The 23,701-nt window shown below is 33.6% G+C and overlaps 3 protein-coding genes across 6 annotated transcripts; 2 read left to right on the top strand and 1 right to left on the bottom strand.

Annotated features, from left to right (window-relative positions):
• Positions 1-522: 522 nt before the first annotated feature.
• LOC148574927 (uncharacterized) lies at positions 523-1,152 on the top strand. Its single transcript, XM_088505988.1, has one exon. The coding sequence runs from the start codon at positions 523-525 to the stop codon at positions 1,150-1,152; it is 630 nt and encodes a 209-aa protein (XP_088362114.1).
• An 11,759-nt stretch (positions 1,153-12,911) lies between these two features.
• Positions 12,912-15,991, top strand: LOC107625532 (cyclin-dependent kinase inhibitor 3). The gene is made up of 3 exons (XM_016328182.3): positions 12,912-13,504; positions 15,272-15,478; positions 15,600-15,991. Exons 1-3 carry the CDS (start codon positions 13,125-13,127, stop codon positions 15,667-15,669), a joined length of 657 nt encoding a protein of 218 aa, XP_016183668.1. The 5' UTR covers positions 12,912-13,124; the 3' UTR covers positions 15,670-15,991.
• A 614-nt stretch (positions 15,992-16,605) lies between these two features.
• LOC107625530 (BSD domain-containing protein) lies at positions 16,606-20,981 on the bottom strand. Of its 4 annotated transcripts, XR_001617303.3 has the most exons (6): positions 20,695-20,981; positions 20,262-20,374; positions 18,033-18,130; positions 17,592-17,773; positions 17,379-17,433; positions 16,606-17,007 (listed from the first exon to the last, which is right to left on the bottom strand). XR_001617303.3 is itself a non-coding variant. In XM_016328181.3 (5 exons), the coding sequence occupies exons 1-4, from the start codon at positions 20,882-20,884 to the stop codon at positions 17,632-17,634; spliced, it is 543 nt and encodes a 180-aa protein (XP_016183667.1). In that variant the 5' UTR covers positions 20,885-20,981; the 3' UTR covers positions 16,606-17,007; positions 17,592-17,631. The 4 variants fall into 4 exon arrangements, 3 of the variants coding, with proteins under 3 accessions (XP_016183667.1, XP_088359682.1, XP_088359681.1); XM_016328181.3 differs by lacking the exon at positions 17,379-17,433; XM_088503556.1 differs by lacking the exon at positions 16,606-17,007 and having other exon boundaries at positions 17,194-17,433.
• Between the last annotated feature and the right edge of the window lie 2,720 nt (positions 20,982-23,701).

Below are 23,701 nucleotides of genomic sequence, written 5' to 3'. Positions count from 1 at the left end.
GTTCTTCTCCTGAAAATTCAGTATCAATAGCAGCATTAGCCATCAAAAGGTGAAGTTAAAAAATTGAACTCCGAGCTGAAACACTACTACACAATAATATCTACTCATTCAATCAATCCAAATCAAAACACCATTACATTTCAACAGGAATTCCTGCTATTTCTGAGGAAGAGTGGAAGTTACAGACCATCTATTTGTAAAAAGTACTGATTGAAAATGGATATTGATGAAGCTGAGAGAGTAGTTGTGGCAAAACCAGTTACTTCAAGGCCTAATTGTTCTACTTTCAGATCTTTCTCTAAGCTTCTTGCAGGTGCCATTAATGCCTGATCACCCCAAATTGAATCTTCTCAAGCAACAGTTTCTGTCATTAGACCAAAGACAGTGAGGTTCAAGTTACCGCCATATTCTGGAGCCTAATATAGCACAGCTTCCTCCCTGAGATTTAGCAAATAGGGTTTTATTTCACAAAATTTAAAAATAACAAAAAAATCTAATTGGGAATTAGAACCTAATTTTCCAATGGAGTCAACCAAAAAAGAACACGGGTTACTACACCAGATCCTACCTCCGTGCCTCGAAGATGCAGGCCTCGAAGATTGTGCTCTTTCGCCTGAATCCATCCACCAAGCATTCCTCAAAGCAGCCGCTGCCGTGAAGTCTGCCACCGTGATTTTCTCCAATGACGATGACGAGACCGCCGGAGATTGCGTCAACGACCCATGGCCAGCCGCAGCCGAGGGAACCTTCGATGCTGTGATTGGGATCGAGCTGGAGAACGAGCTGTCCGGAGCATGTGCCGTAGAGAAAGGGTGCGAAGAAGGCAGCGATGAGGAGAAGGTCTCTGGTGGTAGCAGCTGCGAAGTGGAGGAGGTTGTGGATGAAATTGTGGTTGGAGAAGGAGCTAAATTGGGGGAAGGTGAAGAAGAACCTTGCATTGATGAATTGCAAGGCTTGGGAATTGAAGATGATGCAAAGAAGAATAAGAAGAAAAACTATGAAGAAGAAGAGAAGAACGGCGACGTTTCAAGGCTAGGAGAGCCTTCTACCAAAACGGCGTCGTTTTGGTTGTCTGTCACATTGACAGTTAACGACCCACGTCAGTGGCCGTTTGCCAACTCAGCTACGGAGATGATGGAAGGACGAACGTGACTAAGTAGGATATCTTTGGGGGACAAATTTGATTAATTTTATCTTTCGAAAACGAAAATGGAGATCGAGGTATCTTTCAGGGACAATTTTGGCTATTAACTCTTATATTTTAACTTTTATGGTGTTGGATTATATTATTATTATTTTATTGATTTTTTTATTGATATTGAATGGTCAAATATACAAATAAAAGATTATACGGTAGAGAAAATTATTTACGAATTATTTAATAATTCAAGTGTACACATGAGTTCTATACTTTGTTGGTTACATATATTATTTCATCAATAAAAATGTGTCTCCGTTAGTAAAACTACACTATAAATATTACGTTTTCTTCCACCCTAGCACTATATAGTGAGTGATGTAGTTATTTAGTGATTAGGTAGATATTTGACTAATATTTTTAAATTAAAAGTGATATTAAAAATTCTTTTACCTTCATCCTCCATTCCTCCCTCCATCTTACCCTAACGAGAAATTGAGAAAATTGTGAAATCCTAAAAAAGAAGAATAGTCTTACAGAGACATTACAATTCAAACTTTACTTTTGAACCATTACCATAAACAACAACAAAACATACATTTTCAATCCTAAGCAAATATCCTGTATCATTTTTCTGATGCACTTTAATTCTTCATTAATCTGGGTAATTGTGGATAGCAATTTATTCACATACAAATTCATCCTCCACTAAAATAAATATGGTTTTTAGTAACGCCAAATTTTGTAACGCCTTAAAATTGTTCTCTTAGATAGTTTTAGACAACGTTTTTTTTATAGTGTTACTATTGAATTCAATTTTTCATTATTTTATAGCAACAAATTAAAATTGTTCTCTTTAACTATTTTAAAGAACGGTTTTATTACCGTTACCATGATTTGTTTTTAAGCAACAATTTTTTATTGTGGTTTAAATAATTGAACAAAAGAAACGCATAAAAATCGTTGCCAAAATGCTACACTTTAAAACTGTTCTATTAGATGGTCTTAGACAACGATTTTTACAGTGTTATTATTGAAATTCAATTTTTCATTACGTTATAGCAACAAAATAAAACCGTTATCTTTGACTATTTTAAAGAACGATTTTATAACCATTACAACAATTGTTTATCAAACAATAATTTTTTAATATTATTTAAATAATTATACAAGTTAAAAGATACATATAAAAATAATTATAAATAATCATACAAGTTTAAACAATTTTTTCTATAAATACTAAATTTATAAAATACTCAAAAACTATTGTTATAAATGTATAACAAATATTATTTTTAGAAAAAATAAAATTAAAATAATTTTGTAATAAATATTATATATTTTTATTATAAATATATAACAAATATTATTATTGAAAATTCCCCCATTAAATTAAACCCTAACATTAAGGAACTCTCTTCAGAACAAAACAACATCAACGCGCGCAGTCTTCCTCGCTGTTCCCTCTACCATCAACCCTAACCCACACCAACTTGTAACATCCCGTTGTCAAAAGTCACATAAGGCAATGGTGTTAAAACCGTTGTCAAAGACGATTACAAAATGGCAATGTTATTAAAATCGTTGCCAAAAATCGACACCAACGGTAACGCTTTAAAACCGTTGTCTTAGACAACTACAAAATGGCAATGGTATTAAAACCGTTGCCAAAAAACGACACCAACATTAACACTTTAAAACCGTTAGCTTTGTAAATAATAAAACTACAACAGTTTAAAACCGTTGCCTATCTAGTTATGGTTTTAAATCGTTGCATCATAAAAGAGAACGGTTCTAAACCGTTGCTTATTCAGTAACGGTTCTAAACCGTTCTTTAAAAATTTCTTTCAAAACCGTTGTCTATGCCTGTAATAGCCAGAAAAAAAATAAATAAATAGATAAGCCGGTGGGACCCACTCCTAGATTTTTATTTTCTTCTTTCTCTAACCCTAGCCACACTCTCTCACTCACCTCCCACCGCCGCACACACTCTCACTCGCCTCACACTCTCTTCCCCACAGCACACACACCTAGACTCCATGGAAAAAGAAAGAAAGAAAAGGGAAAGAGAGAATAGGGGAGACCGCAAGAAGCAAAGGGAGGAAGGAGGGAGCTGTCCACACCAAGCTGCCATGCGAGGGGAGAGAGAGAGAGCCACACCTTGTCACTGTCGACATGGAGTTCGCCATTCGTGTCCCGTCACGTCGCCGCCAGCTGCGTCCAGCTCGCTGCCGTCGCGTCGCCATCAGAGGCCAGAACCGAGAGATGCGTTTGAGAGAGGGGACGAGCGCGAGAGACGAGACGAGAAAGGACAGCCGCCGCGCCTTGTCTCTGTCGCTGCTGAGCTTCAACTGCCGCCTTGCCAAGTCACCGTCGCCATTGTTGAGAGAGAAGAGAGAGCTCGAAGAGAGAGAAACAGAACGTGCGAGAGGAGCCATCGTGAATAGAGGGCTGTTTCGTCACCGGTCGCCGTTCGGGTGAACCTTGGTTGCTAATGGAGCTGTTGGTGCCGCTGGAGCTGAACCGTTCCTGACAATAACCCAAACTATCGCAGCTCCACCTTGTCGTTGCCCTAATCCAAATTCTGCGCTCATTCATTCCATTCTACGTCAATCCTCCAATTTTGACACTCCCGATTCGGTATCTTCGGTCCCTTGGGACCAAGTTGTGAGTAGGCTTTACATTTATAATTGTTTGACTGTGCATCTATAATTATTTTGACATATATCTATTATGATCTTTGAATTATACTCACTATAATTGTCTAGAACGGTTTTAAATTGATTAGAATAATTGATTTATTAAAATTAAATAATTCATTTTTTATGAAGTTTATACTTTCGGAACTATACATGAGACCATATATATTTTTGATGAAGTCTTGCATTATTTTAAATTGTTTGATCTTATTTGAATATCTGTTTTTGAGACCATAGATATTTTTGATAAAGTTTTGCATTATTCTAAAATGTTTGAGTTTACTTGAATATCTGTTTTTGAAGCATTGAAGTATTTGTTGGTATTCACTTAGTTTAAAGATTGTGAAATATATTTGAAATGTGTTTTGATTAAAAAAAAAGTATGATTGGAAAGGATTCTGATGAGAAAGTATAATATGATTTGATTTTATTCGATACCTTATATATTGGAAAGATCAAAGATTTGTTGTATTTGAAATTATATGTTTTGAATTGGTTTGGGAGGCTCGTATTAGAAAACCGTAGTTAACGGCGGTTATGACGTTAACTTAGATGCATCTAACTCAGACCCCAGCTAGCAGGGGTGTTGCTAGCCTAACGTGTAGGCCACACGTTAGATCTGTTATTCTGTTAGGACACACGAGAGGAAAGGGCTACCCATTGAGGTGAAGCCGCCCAAGTGTGGACTTTTGATTTGATTTCTGTATGAGAACTCCCTTATTGATTCACTTATTTATTATTATCAATTATTATTTTCTAATTAAAATTATTTTAATATGATGTTTATATGGTCTCATGTCGATTATAGATGTATTGTCTAGTCACTGAGTTGCAAAACTCACCCCGTTTTTTTTCTAAAAACATTTTTCAGGAACAATTACTTGTCTATGTGAGACTCTCTATTCAAGATGTAATGATCTGCAATGAGTACTTATTCGTTGACGAGTTCTTAGATGTATATATGCTCCATATAACACAGGCAGGGTCCAACCATTCTTAATTATTTTAATTTTTGTTAAAAATGTATAACTATTTATTTTAGAACTTGTAAAATATTTGTAAATTTCTTATTCAATTTATATTTGAGTATATAAGGCTTGCTATATGATTATTTTCCTGAGCGCCGGTCATGGCTCATTTTGGGCTGTGACAAATTGGTATCAGAGCTTAGGTTTAATCTGTGTAATATGGAGCAAGTGTCCTATGGTAGAATCACAATTGTATAAATAGAAGTGCGCCTATTTGTACAAATTGTGGCACTATCAAAGGCCTATAGGAATGTCATCTTTGTCCTTTATGTCGTTGTTGTCTTCTGGTTGTTGTTATCCTGCGACTTCTGCCGCTTCTTGCCACTCTTTTCCTCTTCTTTGTATCCAGCCTTGAGTTATCCTTTGGCAACTTTTCTTGAACTTGCTTTTTCAATGATTTTAGTTTTGGTTCCCATTTGCGACTCTTTTATCTTTTAGTTAGTTCTACTCTTCCTCACTTTTGTGAATATTTGCTTTAATCTTCCCTATGATTCTCGATTTCAAGATTTCATTCATGATCTAGAATATTTGATATGTTCTTTCTGTGAATTATTATTTGATTCCTTTTGTAAAACTGTATTCGGATTTGTGGATTGTGAATTTGTTTAGCCGTTGAATTGAGATGCTTTCTTTTGGATTTCGATAAACGAGGAGTTTGTTCTTCTTTTGTGGATGATCTTTGAAGCTTACATAATTTTGAACCACTCGTGATTCTTTCTTTCAAAACAATAACTGAATTGCTATTTGGTTGCTCAATGAGAAGAAATACACAATGAACATTTGAACGGAGTGTTATTCTTGTTTCTTTTTGGATTGGAATTGTGATTTTCTTTACTTTGGTGTGGCGAAACTTTTGGATGATCTATTAGCTGAATTGAAGATCTTTTCAATCTGAAAGTTTGGTTGAGTTCTTTTAATTTGATGATCTTGTTCTATTACAGTACTGTATTATTGAACATGGCATTTTTTTTCCACTGAACGCTTGCTTTTTGTCGGTGATTGGATGATGAATTCTGTTGTTGCCTAGATCCAAAGAAACCGAGAACTCCTTACCCTTGCTTCCCCCCTGAAACTTCTATTCTTCAACTATTCTTATCATTATTATGTAGAGGGATTTAGCTTAAGTTTTGCTTGGTTCGCAATGCTTTTGGGAGGTTGAGATTTGTAGATCGGAGATATTGAAAATAATTTTCTGTTATTTTGGACATGGACGACTAGATATCTAATTCTTTAAAATAGAACAAATTCTCTACTTTTACTTGTTTTTAGATTCAATTATAAATTATAAATCGTGCATGTAAATCAAAATGTAGTTATATTCTATGCAGCATTGTAGCCTGGTTGATGAGCATGATGTATACAGTGGAATGTGGATTGAATCTAGTTTCCTAAAACAGTTTTTCCAACTCTTCTTTCCTTTTTGGTCATTCCAACCTACTGTGCTAGCAGCAGTTGAATTAAATGTCGTTGGTTTGCCGTGTAGTCTTGTCATGTCTTGGGTGCATCCTAGTGATATGCTTTTGCACTTGTCTGGTTCATTTGTTTAATTTTTGATTTTTTGATTTTTTTAAATTTGCTACTTTGTGTTGTTTCCTTTGTTATTCTCTCGTGCTTGGAAATCGGTTTTTGTTTCTCTTTTTCTTAGGAACCAATTGAAAGGTTTGGGATTGCACCAAGACTATTTTCAAGATTCCGAAATTGATATGTCCTTGTTATATTATCCTTTTTCTTTCTACCCCTTTAAATATTATAAAAATAACTTGATTATATAGTCGTTTCACTTTTTTTTATGACCTGCAATGCTTTTCATTGATTGCAACGATTTAAAATTTTGGATCATAAGATATGGTTTGAAAAAAAAAAAAAAAAAAGCTCTTCAAAAATAATACAGGCTCATGATCTAGATTAAACTTGTCTTCTCTATTGAATTTTTCTGCCATATTTATTTTCTAGCATTAATGGTTGGTGCAAAGTTCAATTTAAACCTATTTTCTTGCAGCGCTATGTTTGTTGAGATGGTTGAGTAACATTGTCCATGTAATCGAGTTAGCTACATAGATGTGGAATTGGTGACTTTTACCTGGAGTTTGAATGCCCTAGATCTTTTCTTTCGTCTCTTCTATTTTCTTTCCATATATTTAATATGAACATGTCAATTCCTGTTCCTTTCCAGTGTTGTCTTCCAATCGATACTTTTGATTACCATACTCATATATGGTGACTTCTAACTTGGTACAGCAGTTTGTGTTTTGTTCTTAATGATTTTGACCGTTAGCTTTGAGAATTGTGATAGGCCCAACCTATTGTTCCCCCATCCTAGTTGTTGACACACTTTCAAGATAGGAGAGTAAGCGTTTAATGAGCACTTATTGGTCGTCGTTTACCATATATGCTGACTGTATCATATATACTCAATTTTGCTTTTTATCGCTTTTTACTTTTGACCGAGCACATAGAAGTTATTGGAATTGATCACATGAATGGTATAGTTGTTTATGCTTCCAGCTATCTCTGACCGAAATCACATGGTGCATCGGTTGTGGGGGATTATCAAAGATAAGAGGATTTGATTTTAGTTTTAACTTTTTGATGGTGTTTTCTCTTTGGATGAGGTATTGGAATTAAATCGCAAACATGTTTTTGTGCAGTTAAACGACCGAGTGTATTGGAGATTTAACTTCGGGGGTTCAAGAGCAAGATTTTGTCTACACATATTTTGTTAACAACTCAACTTTGTCTTTGTTCTCACTTTGTGTTTTTGTTTGATCTAGTCTTACGTCAATTTGACAAGTTGTTTCTTTCACTTATCTTCGTTTTTCTCTATACGTGTTTGCCATAATTGGTCACACTAACCATAATTGGAGATTTTTGCTTGAACGATGTGAGGGGTTTGAATTATGTTAAAATTGTTATGAATTGTTGTGCTGGCCTTAAACTGTTCTTGCATGTGAAGTATTGAAGGACCTCTTCTTGGATGGTTTAACTAAGATTTTGTACTTAAATGAGTTGAATGTACATGTAAATTTTGGCATAAAGGACAACAAGAAGATAAATAGTATCTTGTCATGTTTTATACTATCTATATATTATTTATAGTCAAGTAATTTCTATTTTTTATATTAGTATGCTTAATAACTAAGGCCATGATAATAAGAATAATAATAATTTCCAAGAGACTTAGTCAGAGATTTCTAAATTAGAAAAAGAGAGCAGGTTAGTTTCTATGACAGTTAATGTTTTTATTTCTATGACTAATTGATTATGTATTCTAAAGTGTGGTGCCAAACCTTGAATTTACTGTTTTACTTTGCTTTTCTGTTATTATTTCTATCTTGTTGTTTATGGTTTTGATTTATGAATGTTGTGGATATTCCATTTAGGTTATAAGAGTGTTTCCCTTCGTTTTCTTGCTTGTGATGCTACTGTTTCTTATTATTATTATTATTATTATTATTTTTGTAACTTTCTTTTCCCTAATGTTCCAATTTTGATCTATACATAATATAGACTTTAAGCTTTGTATCTTCTTTCTCTTCTTTGATACAAAAAAAAAAATTGTGTCCTTTCAAGTTAGAAATAAATTAGAAGTGATCTTTGTATGTATTTGTTTATCTAGGCCATGTTTCCTAACTAATTAATAAGTTTTGATATTAGAAAGGTATTTTCAAAAATAAATAAATAAATAAATAAAAATTCCAAAGTACTTCTTGATGGGAAAACTTTCATGATGAATGAAAACTGTTTTGATCTTAGTAGAAAATTTATACCAAAATTTACAAATTTATCTTTATCATATGATTTTCATGAAGCATGGATATATGATTTGAGTCTTAGATTAGCTATTTAAAGGTATTTATCTCTTTAACTAGAAGAAATATGCTGCATTGTGTGGTTATGTTGTAATTAGTTGAACTTCTATAGTAATTGATAAGCAAGTTATCATAACAATGTTTCAAGTCCGAGAAAGATCATCATTGAAATGATTTTGTTTTATCACCAGTATATTCATCTTGTTTCCCTTTAATTCCATGATTGTCATAACTCTCTTTCTTATAATCATTACTCTTGAAAATTTTTTTTTCTTTCATTCTAATGCATATCATTGTTTTCCTAAACTCTTGTAATAGCATTTCGTCTATAGTCTTGTTTTGTATAATATTTGTACACATTATTAAACTTATGGTTTCAAAATGTGATTATATTTATTTCGATTGAAGTTGTCACCATATTGCTTTTTCTCTAATTCCTAACTTTGTTATTCGTTGCATCAATGTCTAATTCTATGAAAGATGTGTAAATCTGTGTAGCTTGTACTGCTCACGCGATATTACATAGTATATTGGTTTGAAATTCTGGGACCGAATTTCTAAAGGAGGGAAGAATGTAATAGCCAGAAAAAAATAAATAAATAGATAAGCCGGTGGGACCCACTCCTAGATTTTTATTTTCTTCTTTCTCTAACTCTAGCCACACTCTCTAACTCACCTCCCACCGCCGCACACACTCTCACTCGCCTCACACTCTCTTCCCCACAGCACACACACCTAGACTCCACGGAAAAAGAAAGAAAGAAAAGGAAAAGAGAGAATAGGGGAGACCGCAAGAAGCGAAGGGAGGAAGGAGGGAGCTGTCCACACCAAGCCGCCATGCGAGGGGAGAGAGAGAGAGCCACGCCTTGTCACTGTCGACCTGGAGCTCGCCATTCGTGTCCCGTCACGTCGCCGCCAGCTGCGTCCAGCTCGCTGCTGTCGCGTCGCCATCAGAGGACAGAACCGAGAGATGCGTTTGAGAGAGGGGACGAGCGCGAGAGACGAGACGAGAAAGGACAGCCGCCGCGCCTTGTCTCTGTCGCTGCTGAACTTCAACTGCCGCCTTGCCAAGTCGCCGTCGCCATTGTTGAGAGAGAAGAGAGAGCTCGAAGAGAGAGAAACAGAACGTGCGAGAGGAGCCATCGTGAATAGAGGGCTGTTTCGTCACCGGTCGCCGTTCGGGTGAACCTTGGTTGCTAATGGAGCTGTTGGTGCCGCTGGAGCTGAACCGTTCCTGACAATAACCCAAACTATCGCAGCTCCACCTTGTCGTTGCCCTAATCCAAATTTTGCGCTCATTCATTCCATTCTACGTCAATCCTCCAATTTTGACACTCCCGATTCGGTATCTTCGGTCCCTTGGGACCAAGTTGTGAGTAGGCTTTACATTTATAATTATTTGACTGTGCATCTATAATTATTTTGACATATATCTATTATGATCTTTGAATTATACTCACTATAATTGTCTAGAACGGTTTTAAATTGATTAGAATAATTGATTTATTAAAATTAAATAATTCATTTTTTATGAAGTTTATACTTTCGGAACTATACATGAGACCATATATATTTTTGATGAAGTCTTGCATTATTTTAAATTGTTTGATCTTATTTGAATATCTGTTTTTGAGACCATAGATATTTTTGATAAAGTTTTGCATTATTCTAAAATGTTTGAGTTTACTTGAATATCTGTTTTTGAAGCATTGAAGTATTTGTTGGTATTCACTTAGTTTAAAGATTGTGAAATATATTTGAAATGTGTTTTGATTAAAAAAAAAAAGTATGATTGGAAAGGATTCTGATGAGAAAGTATAATATGATTTGATTTGATTCGATACCTTATATATTGGAAAGATCAAAGATTTGTTGTATTTGAAATTATATGTTTTGAATTGGTTTGGGAGGCTCATATTAGAAAACCGTAGTTAACGGCGGTTATGACGTTAACTTAGATGCATCTAACTCAGACCCCAGCTAGCAGGGGTGTTGCTAGCCTAACGTGTAGGCCATACGTTAGATCTGTTATTCTGTTAGGACACATGAGAGGAAAGGGCTACCCATTGAGGTGAAGCCGTCCAAGTGTGGACTTTTGATTTGATTTCTGTATGAGAACTCCCTTATTGATTCACTTATTTATTATTACCAATTATTATTTTCTAATTAAAATTATTTTAATATGATGTTTATATGGTCTCATGTCGATTATAGATGTATTGTCTAGTCACTGAGTTGCAAAACTCACCCCGTTTTTTTTCTAAAAACATTTTTCAGGAACAATTACTTGTCTATGTGAGACTCTCTATTCAAGATGTAATGATCTGTAATGAGTACTTATTCGTTGACGAGTTCTTAGATGTATATATGCTCCATATAACACAGGCAGGGTCCAACCATTCTTAATTATTTTAATTTTTGTTAAAAATGTATAACTATTTATTTTAGAACTTGTAAAATATTTGTAACTTTCTTATTCAATTTATATTTGAGTATATAAGGCTTGCTATATGATTATTTTCCTGAGCGCCGGTCATGGCTCATTTTGGGCTGTGACAATGCCAGTAACTATGGCAACGATTTTTTTGTTACCGTTGCCTTAGGTAAAAAATCGTTGTCTATGAGCATTGGTAACGGCCGCATATACCACAGGACAAAACCCGTTACCAAAGTGCTGTCTAAGGTTTTAGGAACGATTTTTTTTATCTATGACAACAATTTTTTACCGTTGTGAAAACCCTTATTTGTTGTAATGCTCCTTTGGTGCATCAACAATTAGTTCTGTTTTTTTGGAACATGAATCTTTCTATGACCTTTCTTCAATCCTCTGCCACAATTTAGAGAAGGAGCAGAAGAGAAAGAAAGTCATGAAACAAAAATAAATTACAACAACAATGCAATGCCACAACATACCTACTACAACGAACATCGAAGAAACAATCTTCTAGAATTCCATTCCGTTCTAGACTCCAGCATCATATCATCAAGCTATACAAACACTTTCTATTGTTATAGTCAAACTACTTCTTCTTATTCTTCAGTAATGCAGAGGAGCCACTAGAAATACTGGTGTAACTAAGGGTTATAAGACTATTCTTCTGTTGAGTTATAACTATTTTTTTCCGTTAGAATTGTTCAATTTTTAGTTATAGAATGAAGGAAGGAGGATGAAAATAAAAGAATTTTTAATCTCAATTATAATTTAAAAATATTAATTAAATATCTACCTAATCACTAAATAATCATATTATTCACTATACAGTGTTAAGGTGGAAGAAAATGTAACACCTATATAATTTTACTAATGAAGACACATTTTCATCGACAAAATGATAGATGTGATTAATTAAACATATAATTCATATATATACTTAATTCATTAAGGTAGCGTTTAGAAAAGAGACAGAGACTGAAAGACGAGACTGAGAGATAAAAAATTGAGAGACAGATATTGAAATAAGTCTTAATATTGTGTTTGGTATAAAGTGAGAGACAGAGATTGAAATAAAAATGAAACTCTAATTTAATTTATGCAAAGAATAAAGTTAGAATTAATTAATTGAAATGAGAGTATTTTTTAGGTATAAATTGTTATTAAAATTTTAGTTTCTGTCCCAAAAAATTTTAATTTTCTATGTTCTTATTTTTTAGAGGTATTGAAATACTAAAATTTTGGAAACAAAGACTGATATTTTAATATCAATCTTTGAACCAATAAACATAATATTGAATATCAGTTTTTCAGTCTCCATCTCAATATCTCAAAATAAATACTACCAAAATGATTCGTGTATAATTTTATTCCATGTGTAATTTTTGTGTACATTTTGTTCATTTTTCTTAATCGATATTTGCGAATATTTGTCTTTCTTGCAAGCCAATAAAAAGGATCCCTCCATGAGAATGAAAAAGAAATATGGTCTCAACGAAAATGATGGTAGAAGAGAAATAATTAAGAAAAATGAAAGAATGAACTAATCATTTGGCTAATTTAAATAAGTAAAAGAGAGTTTTCTTTTTTAACATCCAATTATTAAAATCTGAATGGCTAGAACGAAAGCTTCCCCTCGTATTCCTTTTTAAAACCAAAAACCAAAGAATAAAAATGGAAAAATCAAAGGTAAAAAAAAAAAAGTCACATCATTGTCATTTAAAAGCAAAAGAAACAAAAAAAAACCCCACTAAAAAATAATCTTTTTATTTTTCGTATTTATATATAAAACGAAGAGAGAGCACTGACCAGTGCAGTGCCCACACTACCAAAACCCCCCCCCCCTCTCTCTCTCTCTCTCTCTCTCTCCAAACCCTAAAAACTCCAATCTTTCCCCCCACTTTTCTCAGGTGTACAATCTCTCTCTCTATCTCTCTCACAAAACTCGACATTTTTTAATTTTGGTACCAAATTCTTCAAAATCCCCAAATTTTCATACCCGAACAAAACCTGAACCAAATGGGGAAGTACATGAAGAAATCGAAGATGGGAGGCGAAGTTGCAGTCATGGAGGTGTCATCATCTTCTTCTGCTCCTTCTCCAATGGGAGTTCGCACAAGAGCCAAAACCCTCGCGCTTCAGAAATCTCCTCCTTCTCCGCCGCCGTCTTCCGCGGCAGCTCCGTCGTTCGACTACATTCAGTTACGAAGCCGCCGTCTCCAGAAGGTTCTTGTCCGCCCTAAGAACCAACCGCCGGCCAAGCAGTCCGGCTTTTGCGGCGGAGCGGCGGCAGTCACCTCTCGGATGCTGACCGAGCAGAAGAGGATTTCCATTGACGCTGAGGAGAACGCTGAGTTTTCGTTTGGGGAAAACACTTTGGAAGCTGAAGCAAGAGATAGGTACATATATAAAAAAGAAATTAATCTTTTCATTCTCTCATGGAAGTTGTTTGTTTATTCTATTTTGTTTTAATTTTTCTGTTTTTTTTATTCTTATTTCTTTGATTTTTTAGTTTTATTTGTGTATATGCTGAAAATTTAGCACATTTTACTTGGAATTCAAATTAACGAGGGTTGGAAGGAAAAGAAGACATTGTTTTTATTTTTTTCTTTTGAAGTTTTAATTTCCTGTGTACTTGCATGTATGTTTTGTGTTTGTTTTTGGATTTTTTTTTTGTAATTTCTTTTTTTTTTCCGGTTCGAAGTGTTTATTATCAAGGAACGGAAAGAATTTCGGTGTTATTACTTGCGGCTGCCAATTTGCATTTTTTTAGAAATTAGTTTTGTTTATTTTTGTTGAAGAAGTCACAACTCGCAAAATAATTAAAGAAATCTAACCACCATGTGTAGTCTCTTTCATTGAGGTCTTATTTTTTTTTTTTGTTTTTTTTTTATTTGTGGTGACTATATTTTTATACTCTTTCAGAACTGAGTACTGAAGAACGTGGAAGGTCTTTTAGGTTGCTAGTATATATGTAAATTGGGTGACTTTTTATGGGTTCTACAGTTTTGTCTACCGCACTTTTCGAATGGTTTTTTCTTCTTTTGTTTATAAATAAATATATATAAAAATTCTAAGTTGTGTTATTTCGGTGTTTTGATATTTGCGAACCCGTTAAAAAAATTGGAATAGTGCATAATCTCCCAAAATATGGTTTATTGTTCTTAAACCCAATTTGTTGTTGCTGTTGTTTTAACTTAAATTAAATAATATGCTCAAACGAACAAACCAGTAATGAAGCTAGTGTTGTTGATGTGCTATTATATATTTATTCATTTTCGCCTTTGTTACAGTATTGATGCTGTTTCAATCATTTTTTTATTATCATTTTATAAGTAGTTTAATTTAATTCCTCCGCAAATGGAAACCGCCCAAGTTGAAAACTGTAACTAATGATTAAAATTCTGTTAGCTAATTTTGATTCTAGATTCAAGACTCGGTTATTATTTTGAGTCCTTTTCTTATTTTTAGATTTTCACTATAAAATAAATTCTTCAAGATAGTATTCATGAAATTTGAAAATGTTTACTGCAATGAGCCTGTGAATCCATCATGTATTTCTTTGTTCTTGTTTCTCTTCCCACTTTGATTGTCCTCTGATCTGCAAAGATGCCTCATGGAGTTTAGTGCTCCATAATTGCCATTGTTGAAAACCCAAAATTTGACTTTATCAATAGTGTGTAGTACTAGCAGCAATAACTCTTATGCCTTGTGTCACTGTCATCTTAAATTGTAAAATGTTAATGGCCCTTTGCTGCAGTCTGAATAAGTGTTTATGGAACCCCTGTATTTGGGTTTTGCAGTGTGTGGAGAAAAGATTCTTAATTTTAAGTGCTTGAGCCCACTGGGTCAGAGGTTGTCCTATAAAAATGCCAGATCTTTTCGAATTATCAACTTGTCTCTAATTCTATGCAATGCATCTGAACAGGGGAGATTGTGGAAAATTTGTTTTTGCCCTTGTTGTGTTCTGTATTTTTTTTTCCACTACAAAATAACATGTTATGCTGTCAGCAGTTAGCATGCATGCAGCTGGTACTGCAGAAACTTTTAATGATTTTTTATGTTGTTAGCCAATGCTGCTTGTATTTGTGCATGATGGTGGTTATTATTATTATTTTTTTCCTGCCAACGATATTTTAATTAGTGTTTTTGTTTGGATGATTCAGGAGCACAAGGGAAAGCACACCATGCAGTTTAATAAGGGATTCAAATGCCATTGAGACACCTGGTTCAACCACAAGGCAAAGGACATCATCAACTTTCACAAGCCCAATGATCCTTGAACACATTCAAAGAAATATTCCAACTACTTATGAGATGGAGGAGTTCTTTGCTTGTGCAGAGAAGCAGCAACAAAAAATATTTATGGACAAGTATATATATGCTCGCAGCTCTCTTATTTTAATTTAATTTATTTCTTTCTTGCATAATAAATAATTGTAATTATACTTTCATAAATGTGTAATCTTATGTTTCCAATTTTGATTTTTGCAGGTACAATTATGACATTGTCAATGATGTACCTCTCTCAGGACGGTATGAATGGGTCCAAGTACATCACTAGCCTCAAGCTTTCATAGTCATATGGGGTTCTGTGGCTTCCAACTTCAATTGATTTCAAGAACTTATTATGACTTGTAATTTAACAACTAGCTAGTAGCTTTTAACTAACCAATTAGGATTTACTTGATGCTCTTTTACAACAAGAAAAAAGGGTTAGTAACGTGTCTAGTGTTTTTGTATTTGGGGGAAGTGGGGTATATCTAGTTGGTAGTTGCTAGGTTAGCTTTTATGTAATTTCATTATGTCTGTAATTTGGTAGCTATGGACCATCATGTGGAGAATTAATGTAGAGTACTTATCCTTTGTCACAGTCTCAAAATTTAGCTCTATTCTAGTTACCTCAAAGAAGAGTGGCTTGAAAATTGGAACTCACAACCTATATAAGATTATTAAAGTACTTGGAATCTAATAGCGATAAATGCATCGAAGGCTAAATCTTTTTTATTTCTTTTTTCTTTTCTTTAAATAAAAAAAAATGCAAAGCTTAGTTACCAATTTACCATGGAAGTAATCGGTATATTTGAATATTGAAATTTATTTTGGCTTAAATAATTTTGTCCATCTAAAATATGTGTTTCTTTGTTTTGCTAATGTGATGGAAGGCAAAATGTTGGTAAATAACGGCCATGGAACCACAAACTAATCTAAACCAATCATTTTTATGACTTAATTATCATCAAGTTCAAATTGAAGCAAAATGTCTTGAGAAAAGTAATATTTATGTGCAATACAAATGACCATCTTATTCCAAACATTTCGTTAGTTAAATGGCTTAGTTAATTTTCCTTTGGTGAAATGGCTCCGCAAAAGTTTCTCCTTTTTCCAAGAGCATTGCTCTATCTATCTGGCAAAAGCCTGACTATTCCAAAATGCAAAGAACCTCATACTAGAAAGAGGAATGCTTTTAAAACTAAAATACTTGAAATCTGTGGTATGGTTAGACACTACAAGACTGTGGCCAAATATTATTCATATTGACGATATGGAAAGCCAATGTCAAAACTTGAAATATGCTGTGTCATTATATTATCGGAAACAATTTCATGCGAACAAATTAAAAATAAAATTGAACAACCTACCAAGTAAACTTTGGGGGAAATAAAAAGGTAAATCTGGAATGGACAATGCGATATGCGCCAAAATAATCCAATGGTACCAATTTTAGCATGATTTTACATTAATTATTTCCATTAAATCTATGCTGCTAAATTATCTTAGGGCAGCAACCCACTTGGGTTGGTCGAGTAGTTAGTTCCTTCGTCCTCTTAGACAAATACCGGGGTTCGAATATCACCTTATGTATACAACAACTCATTGGCCTATCGAATTAGGGGATATCCTGCGCAACAAAAAAATAAAAAGATGATCTTAGTGCAGCATGCATTTAAGACTTAGTCGGTAACTATCTATCTAGTATTGATGCCCCATGCCCCCATCCTAGTTAAACCCACAAGTCCAAATAGAGTTTGTATGTTAGTCCACTATTTCTTGTTCTACCAAAAGATATGAAGAGAGAAGACAAATATTAGAAACCAAACAAGATAAATTTCATCCTTCATTCATTGGTGTTAATCACATAAAAGAAGCGTGTTTGATAAAAATCAAGGCAGGGCAAGTCATCTGCCACAGTGGTTCAGCTGTTACTTGTTGGATCTGTGGTTTTGATTTTTTTCATGGAACCTAAACATTTCGTTTACAGAAGTAGCATACCTCCTTCCCAAATCTACCTTCAGAATTTTTCAAGGATTCAGCACTATTTCACCATCTACAAATTACCTCAAGAATCAAAGATCTTGGTCAGCAAGTAAAATTGACAGAAAATACTAGAAATCAACTTAAAACCAATATGATAATACCATTGGAATAGCTTTTTAAGACTTGAAATGTAGTATCCGTTTATCACCAAAAAAAAAAAGTTAATACCTATCCATTCATGCTACTAAACAATAGATGTGCTTTCAAACTATGATGGTGGTTGAGGCTCTAGAAAGTTCCCAGGCTTTGTTTCAGACATTTCAACCTCGTATGGACTGTTGTCTGAAGATTTCTCATCCTCCATTGCCATCTTTTTCAGCTTTTCCCGTTGAATGGCACGCAGCTCATATCTGATTAGCAATGAAATGGGGAAGGGGTGATAGTTTGTTACAGTATGTCTTAGTAACTTCTATCCTATAGGCTATATATATATGTGTAAGCATTGTGATTGTATGCATGCACAAAATATGATTTGTGGAAAAAGAAAGAAAATTTCGAAAGCGTATGCTTTATGAACAAGAGAAAAATTTTGGCAAGAAATTCAAAGGAACTTCAGTTTTCATAACTTGTAAATGTGTCATGAAATTAACAAGAATGTGCATAACTTACTCGACAACATAACTCCTGGCAAGCTTAAAGTATATTTTCCAAAATTGCTCTTCTTTTAAATGGCGGGGACACAGTGAATATCTTAGTTGAGAAATTTCCTGAAATATATCAAACTAGAATTATTTAAGATGTTACTAATAATTGCTTCATTTTTATTATTTTTTTCTGCTTTTTTCCACCCTACTATAAGATTATATCGTTATTCATAGCTTTTAGAATAAAGTCGCATTGTGAAGCTGTTAATAATATAAGTAACATGCATATCCACACTGGCCTAACAGACGAATGCAACCATTAGTTGTGAATTTAGCCTAACCACCAAGTGTTCATAAATTTGGATAAATATAAAGGGAGAAAAATAGTTTATCAGATAAAGTTCTCTGATAACTCTATGCAGCGCATACAGCTTATGACAATAATGATTCAAACTTATGTTAAAGCCGTCACAGCCCAGATAAAAATATTAAGATAAAATCGAATATCAATAATTGCTGTCGATTCAGAAAACCAGTATGAACTCAGTAATCAAATCATAGATGACTAAACATTTGTACAGAATGGTGAAAAAGTTCTTATTTGCCCTTGCAATCTCAAACTAGTTTTGTCAAAACTCAAAAAATGCCTATTCTTTTACTTGTGCCAACTTTCGATTGAGGGACATAAATGGGGTAAAAAAGAGGACAATTGGAAAAATGAACCAAATTCTAAAGAAAAAAGAAAGGGACCAATTTAACTGCCACAGACAGCCCCGAAAGTCATTCTTATTTAGGTCCTGGGAACCGGTGGGAGGAGTTTGAGAAACATTTGAGCACTGTTGTAACTTCTGCAATAGTAGAACAAATACCCCAAACAGCAGGCTTCCCAGGACCCAACTGCCACATGAACTAAATAGCTGTGCTATGCTATGCAGTATAAAGAGATATGATCTAAAAGGAGCCAAATGGGATTTGATGTAATTTTGCTGGATGTTCACCTTGAAATAGGCATAAATTACAGAGTAAAAGTGTGTGTACAGTGCCAGTTCATTCATCAATCATTTCAGAGAGGAGTATTTGTACTAAGCATTTATTCTATTAGAAAAGGTTAATGCATCTAGACTCTAGGGTAAAATCAGGTTAGCAAATGTTACTTAAAGAGGATATTACATTTTCCTAGAACAAGTCCAAATTGGGGAAAGCACATGGTAGTTGCTCGCTCATAATAACTATGCAATCCGTTCAAATATCTAACAATGTCACACCCAAATTTTCCCAAAACTTTAACAAGGAAAAATCTATAGCTAAAGTTTCTAGTGATACACTCCAACCAAATGCCTGATGCTTGTGATAGCATAGCTCACCTTCACAAAGCCCTTAATATCCTAATTCTCATCCAAACTCATAAAAACAGAAAATACTTCATTCATTCACGGGCAATTGAGATGGGTATCAAGTCAGAATCTAAAACCTAAATATAACAAAAATCAAGAAAACAGTTCATTTCACAAATTAGTCTAGTGTGTGCATGAGACTCCCACACCTAGAGAGATACATATAGGAAGGAAATGTACCCAATCATACTCCCACAACTAGATAGACTGTTTTGAGGATTTGAGCTCATGACCACTAGGTCAAAAGGTAACAAAGCATCAAAACTTACCCAATCAGTCATTTGGACAAACATTTAGGCTGCATTTAAAGGGAGATAGAGCTGAGAGACAGAGACTAAATTAAGTCTCTGTATTGTATTTGGTGTAAAATATACATGAGTGAGTTATGTCATATTATCATGTTTGGTTTAAGATAAATATAGAGACTGAGGGGTAGTTTTGAAATTCGAAAAGTTAAATGAAAATACCAAACATAATAGACAGTACACAGTCCTAGTGCCTTAGTCTCAATCTCAGTCTCTCGGTCTCAGTCTCTCAGTCTTAGTCCCAGCCTAGGAAACAAACGCAGCCTTAAATCCAGAAAATGCCACAAGTTAGAGTTAGGTACTAAAACATTGCCAAAATAATTTGCTTTCTCTTCATATAAAGTGCTTCAAAAATGAACGAGAAAGCTTAAGCAATTGTAAGGAGATATAATAAATCAGTTATCAGATACCAAAGTCCTCTACTTCTATAAGCTGTACAGGCGAAAAGGACTGCTAGTTTAAAGTTTTAGGATTCAAAATAGTTCATCATCACAGTTCACAAGAACAATGGGAAGAAAATCTTGAAATTCCAAGGATGAAGTGGAAAAAACTAACCTTGACTTTTGAGAGTATCAAAACTGCATGTCTCTCCTGCCACTGAGATAGATCCTTTCTAACTTTGGTTGAACTCGATCGAGGCTCTTCGCCATTCGCGGAATCATCTTCATCTACACCCAAACAAATAAAAAAAATGACAATCAATACAAGAAAGTGAAAGAAATAACCCAACACAACACTACAAACACAGTAACAAGATTCTTTTTTTTTTTTTTTTGTCATCAGCACCAAAACCTCTCATATCATTTCACTTGAACGCTAAAATTAAGGAAATTATGTAGCCTGGGGTTCCAAAACTATGAAGATTGATAACCTTCATCGAAGTGAATGTTCCATTATTAAACCCTCATTTTTTCCTCCTCCATTTCTTCAATTTTGGAATCAAACAGGGCAAAAAGGAAGTAAATAAATAGAAAAAAAGGGGTCTAACCTTGGAGAGGGAAATTCTTAAAGGTGTCAATGGTGAAGGACTTGAGGTGGTTTATCAAATCTTGAGTGATTCCATAAATTTGTTCTTCTGATTCTTGTTGAGATTCTTTGGAGTTGGATTGTGAACTGGGATTTGAGACTGCGCTATTGTTAGTTGAGCTCCGAGAAAGGTTGCGTCTGAACCACTCCATTTGAATCGAGTAAGTGAGATAATATGATTGGACGATTGTGATTTGTGAATGAAGAAAATGATAACTCAGCTGAATTCTCCAAAGTCCAAACTACTTGATTATTTCTCCATATTTTATCACCATAAAATATACAAAAATAGTTGAATAGTTATCTCAAATAATAGTGTAAAAAACTAAAAATTTTGCACTGAATAGAATTTTCTTTTTTTTTAATATGCTACTGATATAAAGAAAAAAAAAGAACTATTTAAAGAAATGGTGAATCGTTACTATGTAGTCAGGGCAAATAATGAAATAATACGAGAAAATTTTTATTGTAATAGTAATTTGAGAGTAATATACAATAGAATAATATTATCAATTAAGGAATAGTAATATATCTCCTCATCTATCTTGTGGTGAATGCTGTGATCTATTTAACCAAAAACACACACAAAAAGTTGTTTGGCAGCTTCTTAGTTTTTCGGGTTTTTTTTGAAAGCACAAGACCTCAACACATTTTTTTGCTAATACTCTATTTTTTTACAAAAAGACATGGTTTGGTAAAGCTTTTACTTTTTAAAAGTAGTTTATAAAAGCTAACTTTTAAAAGATAGTTTTTTAAAAGTTGTAGTATTTATGTTTGGTAAATCAAATTAAAAATTGTTTTTAATAATCATAAGCAACAACAATTGTATTTGGTAAAATAACTTTTAAAATTTAAAAATATTATAATAGACATAAATGCAAGCATTAAATTTGAAAATTAGTTAACATATGAGGTTATATTAGACTTTTAAATTTTAAAAAGCACAAACCAACTTTGAAAAGCTCTATCTTAGATGCTTTCAAAAGTACTTCGATCTTTTAAAAGCTGCAAACACAAGTACATGATCTTTTTTATTTACCAAACACAAAATGAAGAGCTTGAGCTTTTTAAAAAGCACAAACATCTTTTCAAAAAACTTTACCAAACCAAGCCGAAAGTAGAGCAAATAAAAAATCAAACAATCAAAAAAGATAGATAACTTTAGGAAGTAACACAAAAATAAAAAACACGAAAAAGGTACACCTTTTTACTCATCACAGCTAAGCATAATTATATTGATGATTTTTGTTTTCACCTTTGTTTTCAAAAAAAAAAAAAAAGTTTTTCGGGTTTTGGTCATGGCAGCTTCTTAGTTTGTTTTGGGAATCATGGGTTGTTAATTTCATTACAGCGGCCCAAGCCTTAATACTGTCCGAAAGGAACTAGTTATTCTCTTATTCGTAATTTCATATTGACCATAAAAATATCTTGTAATTCTCCGTAGCGAGAAAGAAAAAATCTTGTAGTTCTAGCCTTCTAGGCGCCTTCTAAGCTTCCTTAGCAGCCCACAGTTTTTAAACTGCTTCCTCTCAGACCAAAAATATCAAAACCATATCCATTGGATTGAGAAAAAATATTTAGTTAGGTAATTCAAACCATATACACCTCTTGCCGTTATTTCAATATGGATTGTAATACTCTATTTTTTTACCAACTAAAGTTCAATGAGAGCATGACCTTTTGGGCCTTTATGATAGTTGTTCAGTAGTTGACTATTTTAATCAAAGTTCTGAAAATCGAACTGATCATCAAACCGCTCTAATTACTAGTTTATTGGTTTATAGATTCAATCAATTTGACTATAGTTGAACCAAAAAAACTATTTTATAATAAAATAATAAATAAAATATAAATAAACACATGAAGATTATTTGAACTATAAATTAGTCATTTTTGTGACTAACTTTTAATTTTAAAATCTTTTTGATAGATAATTTAAAAAGTACATATGTATCTAGTTTTAGGAGTTATTTGATCAACACTGGACTTTACTTTGTATTACAATTTACATGTTAGAATTTAAGTAGCCTTTGTTCTATATTAAATATTTTAGATTCAGAGATTATCCTTTGATGATAACCAAGCAAGGATTGGAGTTTTAGTTGTTCCATCAAGCATTACAATATTGTGTCTTCTTAACAGTGGTTGTGAATGAATTCACTGAAAATGATTCACAGATCATAGTCCACTTTTATCTGTCAAAACAAAATTGTTAGGCTTCTCAAAATGAGCATGATATCAAAAAATAATACATGGAAGGAGAATAACTTTTACAATGAATCCTAGCGTAGGAGGGTCACACTCTAGTAGAGTATAAACTATAAAGTAACATAGTTTCATTAATTCTGAAACCTTCATTTCTTCACAAGAACATAAAGAACAACTCGGTTGCTGCGATAATCAGGATGCCACAGATTTTGATCAATGCGACCAATTCTAAAATTGTTCATTGCAGCTTCTAGGAAGTACTCAAGAATGACATCTGAAACCAGAAAAGAAAAAAAGATCTCAGAACTTATAATACTTGTGAGGATTAGGGTCAAAAAATGAAGTTAAAAGAAACAAATCCTTCACCATTTCGAAGCTCGCCAGCCAAAAAGATAGTTGTATTAGGCCCAAAGAGCTGCCCTAGCGTCTCTAGCAGATTGAGTTGATAATTCATTGGTATATTAACTCAAAATCTTGAAACATCATATAGCACTCTTTATCTTTATATTATCCAGTTCCCTAATATACCAAAATGGATCTTTCTTAATCATGTCAAAAGCCAAAGTATAAGAACTAATTTAAAAGAAAATAAATGACAAACTATATCAGTTCATCATGTCACAAAATACAATTCAGTTTAGTAGAATCAGTTCAGAGTTCACAGTTTCAGAGTTCATCATGTCACAAAATCAAACAGCTACTCAATCAAACTCATCAAGAGACAGAGACATGCAACAGTTATTCAATGATTCAATCAAACA

This window comes from Arachis ipaensis, chromosome B2 (assembly GCF_059453495.1).
Source record: "Arachis ipaensis isolate K30076 ecotype BB chromosome B2, ASM5945349v1, whole genome shotgun sequence".
Taxonomy (NCBI): domain Eukaryota; kingdom Viridiplantae; phylum Streptophyta; class Magnoliopsida; order Fabales; family Fabaceae; genus Arachis; species Arachis ipaensis.
This window is presented reverse-complemented; position numbering and strand designations above follow the sequence as displayed.